This window comes from Lolium rigidum, chromosome 1 (genome assembly GCF_022539505.1).
Source record: "Lolium rigidum isolate FL_2022 chromosome 1, APGP_CSIRO_Lrig_0.1, whole genome shotgun sequence".
Lineage (NCBI taxonomy): Eukaryota > Viridiplantae > Streptophyta > Magnoliopsida > Poales > Poaceae > Lolium > Lolium rigidum.
The window spans coordinates 89,393,120-89,397,800 of NC_061508.1; the positions used below are offsets into that span (position 1 = coordinate 89,393,120).

Here is a 4,681-nt window from a genome sequence, read left to right on the forward strand (position 1 = left end):
ACAAAGGTGTAGCAAAACGAACAAAGGTGAACCTCGTAACATGAAGCCCTGGACTGGACATTATATGCGAGACAAGAATAAAACTTAATGATCCAATACTGGAACAAAGAGATGATGACAACTGAAGTAATAATCTGAACATGTTGTATGTTTTCCGAGCATTGATCTGCAAAGGGTCATATTGATGTGAATCTTCTCAGTTTAACCTCAGCTGAAACCTGACCATGAACAATTTATATTCAGAGCAGCTGTTAGAATATGCATTTGTTAGCCACTACTTTTGCAGATAAGAGAGTAGGATCCTGAATCTATTACATTCAAGACAGGTGGAAGAACACTTTCACAATGATTGCAATAATTACGCAGCCAATGAAATAGAGAAAAAAGGGATGTTCCACCGGGCGATCCACAAGCCGTGCATGCTTCTTCTTCTGCCTCTTCTTCTTCTGTGGATTCCCTCCCGAGTCAACCAAATTGGGTCCCCTTTGCTGCCATTTATCGGATTTATCCTTCTCAACTAGATTTCCCACGTCTGTTGAATAAATTTTTGTTTAGAAAGGGTCAGTTACATATGAAGCATGTGAAAGAGATGCATATAATATTTCATTCAAGGGAGATTTTTTTTTATTGGAGAGGGCCTGAACCAAATGCCTAGAGACCTCTGACAACCCATAGGATCCTAACCCAAGTGACATAGCATGTCATACGGAAATAAAACACAAATAACAATACATAAAACAAATATATAGACGGCACATGGGGTGATCATAAATAATGGATGAAACTTGTCTCTGGTTCCAGACACGTAAACCCTTTAATTACGACAAGGGCAAAGAGGCTTTTCTAAGTACATGCACCCGTAATTGTATGTTTATTCTCGGTGTACCAAAAAATCTGAATTATTTAATTAATATTCAAGCACTATGTCTATGTTGACATATAAAATTTCATCGTCATACATTATGTTATTCAGGAGAAAAAAACAGAAAATTACATAAAACATACGTCAGCATATATTTGGTACCCATATTCATCTATGCACTTATAGCAGTACCCATATTCATCTATACACTTATAGCAGCTAAACATTCCAATGTAAACAATCGATGTCAATACCAAATCGTAAATTCTCCTAAGAAAGCACACATAGCTAACACACAGCGAAGAGTCCAAAGTATACGGGTTCAAATAAAGGAGTGCCAACAAACTACATATAGCCCAAAGGATATTGATGGTAAATCACATGCTACATGAGGAGAAATTAAAACAGTAGAGTTGCCATACCTGATGATGAGATGTTGTTGATGTAGTAACTGGGGAAGGCGCATTCACGGTACATCGGAATGGCATTTGAATCCTTGGTAGATACCGTGGCAAGTGACTGCAGAGCCGCATGTTTCATGTCAACGGCAGCTACCCATGCCGCGTCATCTCCCTCGTCCACCTTGGCCAGCATGTAAAGAAGATCATCGTCGCCGCTCACACCGAGGATGGGGTTAAGGAAAAACAGATTCTTCAGTTCCAGCTCTTGTTTCTGGTCATCCAACAACAAGTCAGGGAATAACATAGCAGAGTATCTTGGGTCAACCGAGATGTGAGCAACGTCAACTGTGGCATGCTTGTGCCAATCATCCCAAGAGACTTTCCGGTGCCATGTGGTGGCCTTCCAAGCTTTGCCGTTGGCCCTGCAGCCAGGATCTTCGAAGTCAATCTCGACAAAGCTGATGAGATCATGGCAGCAGACGACGTCGCAGAAGTACTCCGGGGCATAGTGGGGGTAGCCGTGCTTATCTGTAATGCAAACCTTTTCTGCAGGTAACGGGATGTATGTGATGACGGGGGGCTCGCCGTCGAATAGATTGGAAAGAAGAATAATCCCACGCATGAGATCAACCCAGCCCAGCGAGCTTGCTCCCACCGCGATCTGCTTGGAGCTGGCGTGTCTGTCGAATAGTAGCCGATCAGACTCCGACAAGTGCAGCGAGGCATCTCTGCTTTTCTTCCAAGCCTTGGTTTTGGACGAGAAGACGTATGCGCGGTACGCCCAGGCGTTGCCACGGGAGTCCCATCGGTGATCGAGGAAGGCCACGGCGTAGTGCTCGTCGCCGAGGGGCAGGAGACCGAACTGCTGGCTTTCAAACGCCTCGACCGCGGGCTTCGGGTCCGGAAGGAGGTGGAACGACGGCTTGTTCTTCTTCTTCTTCTTCCCGGTGGTGGGGTTGCCGCAGGCGGAGTAGACCAAGTGGTGGTCGGACTCCTCGAGGGTGACGCGGAAGAGCACAAACGCTCCCTCCGCGGAGATGATGGAGGGCGGCGGCTTGGAGAAGTCGCCCTCTTCGATGCCGGGACAGTGGACGGAGAAGTGGGAGACGTCCGGCGGGTCGGCGAGCCAGAAGGACACCGCGATGGCCTGGCCATCCCGCGTGCGGCACGCTGCGGTGGTCGCGTTCCGGTCGGCCGAGATACGCGCCGTCTTGTTGAGCAGGACCCGTTCGGGATAGCCGGCGCCCGCGGAGGTGGAGCTCGCGGGGTCGGCGGCGTCGGCGTTTGTTGTGTCCATCAGGGTGGAGGGGCGCACGGAGACGGTGGAGAGCGCCGCCATGGATGTGAATTTAACTGGATTTGACAAGTCGGATACCAGTTTTGGCGTGGATTTGCGGCGAGACGAGGAGCGATCGGATTTGCAGCCGCGCCCGGGGAATTTGCTGCTCTGTATTTCGGGTGCGGCCGTGCGGGAGCGGGGAGAAGTTAAAACAGGAAACCCCGGATTGGTCTTCTGCTCGGAACCCCGACCTGAAACCGGTGGGCGGCGGCGAACGGGGCTCTATCCTGCTCTGTTTCTTTCTCTTAGGCCATCTCCAACGGAGACGCATATCAAACGTTCAAAAATAGTTCACGTGCCTCATTTGCATCTGTCACGCGGACATATTTTAATTGCGTATCTATTTGCATCTGTGTATTCCTAGCGATACGATTCTTTTTTTAATAATATTTTTCATTCACCAAATAAAAAAGCACAATGTACTACAAACTAAAGGAAACTAAAGGAGAAACAAGCCCTAGGCTATTTGCTGCCCGACGGTCCGATCCCGTCGTTGCGTCCCTCCCTCCTTTGCTTGTCCGGCACCCGCCATGCGGCCACTAGAGCTCGGTGAGCCGCCACGTCCTCTAACAGGCGCCACCGCATCCCCTTGTTTGCGGCATCCTCGGTCTTTCTTGAGCATCTCGAAAGAGTTGACTAACGCTCTCTCCTCCAGGTAGGCTCATCAGGGTCATCAGAGGACCAATCGAAGTCGGAGGAGTCGTCCTTTGCGGCGGCCATCTCCCTGCGGCATTCCATCTCGGCCTCGAACGCCGTGTGAGCCGCCTGCTCCTCATCTGCTTCCTGCTACGCATCATCCATGAACTTCGCATCCATGTCCGCGTCGAGGACGTTGTCCATGCTTTCGTCATCCTCCAACTCCTCGTCGGAGCTCTCGACCGGGGGAGATGGAGTCGGAGGTGGTGGCGCAGTAGCCTGGCCGCGCCCGGCGCTGCTCATAGCAAAGGCGGAGGGCTGTGTGGAGGCGGCGCTGCGCTAGAGGTTGTGCGGCGGCGGCGCTAGGTGGAGGTTGTGCGGCGGCTAGGGTTTTGTGTGGGAGGAGATGAGATGCGCGCGCCCCTCTTTATGTATGCCGGTGGCAGGCAAGGGGCGCGGCACGCGTGGCGTCGCCATTACTTCGTGCGCAGAGGTGGGTGGCGGCCACTCGGCACGCGAGGCATCGCTATTAACATGCCGCGGAGCGCCGAAGAGACGTCTCGGCGCCGATGCGGCGCGCCCGAGACGCATCGAGCATGGGTCGATGCTAGACGAGGCCCGACGAAACGTCCGCCAGACGTGAGCGGACACTCGGCGCATCCGTGCAGCGTCCGCAGACACGTATTTGAGGCGCATATTTGGGTCAGGTTTGCGTCTCCGCGGACAGCCCGGTCATTATGCGTCAGTGATGTGGGCATTACCCTTCGGGTAACCCATATTATGTTACCTCTTACAGCCCAACCAGGGGCCCATGAAGATCATCCACCGATGAAGGAGGGCCGCTACGTCGGTTCCGAAGAAAGATACTTGATGAACAAGGCAAGAAGACGAAGAACAATGAAAGTTTAGACGTAGAACTCTTTGTAACTTAGTCGAACCTGAACATAACTCTCGAGACCTGGCTCACAATATAAGGGCCAAGAGAGGATCTGCCGAGGGACACACAATCAACATAGCCAGAATCACCGTAAGTCTAGAGCTAGGTCATAAGATATCTTAGCCTCTCGACGAGATCTTAGTCTTAGCCCTTGGCTACCCCATAGTAACCCGATAATTTCGTTAATCAAGATTAGACAAGCAGAAGTAAGGGTTTTACCTCATCGGGGGCTCCGAACCCGGGTAAATCTCTCTCCTCGTTTGTTTGGTATCCGATGTCTCGTGTCAGCCGGCAGGATTCCTTCAACCCTAAGCCCCAAAAGGTGGGCATTGCCGACGAGCACCCTCGACGGTCGGGCCGCTGGACCTGGTCCCAGACGCATTTTTCGACCGCGCGAACGCAAACGGTCGCTCACCGTCCGTTTCCGTCGCCCCGTTGGAGATGCCTTTAGAGCATCTCTAGTAGAGCCCATATATTGCGGAACCGAAAACGTCAAGTTCGGTCTC

The 4,681-nt window shown here is 51.5% G+C and overlaps 1 protein-coding gene across 1 annotated transcript; it reads right to left on the bottom strand.

The window, feature by feature from the left end:
• Positions 1–241: 241 nt before the first annotated feature.
• On the bottom strand, positions 242–2,602 carry LOC124648849. The gene is made up of 2 exons (XM_047188545.1): positions 1,285–2,602; positions 242–532 (listed from the first exon to the last, which is right to left on the bottom strand). The coding sequence occupies exons 1-2, from the start codon at positions 2,600–2,602 to the stop codon at positions 318–320; spliced, it is 1,533 nt and encodes a 510-aa protein (XP_047044501.1). The 3' UTR covers positions 242–317.
• Positions 2,603–4,681: the final 2,079 nt, after the last annotated feature.

Coding starts and splice junctions, on each gene's coding strand:
- LOC124648849 (XM_047188545.1), bottom strand. CDS start 2,602: ATGGCGGCGCTCTCCACCGTCTCCGTGCGCCCCTCCACCCTGATGGAC. Junction 533..1,284: donor CAACAACATCTCATCATCAG/GTATGGCAACTC, acceptor TTTATTCAACAG/ACGTGGGAAATCTAGTTGAG.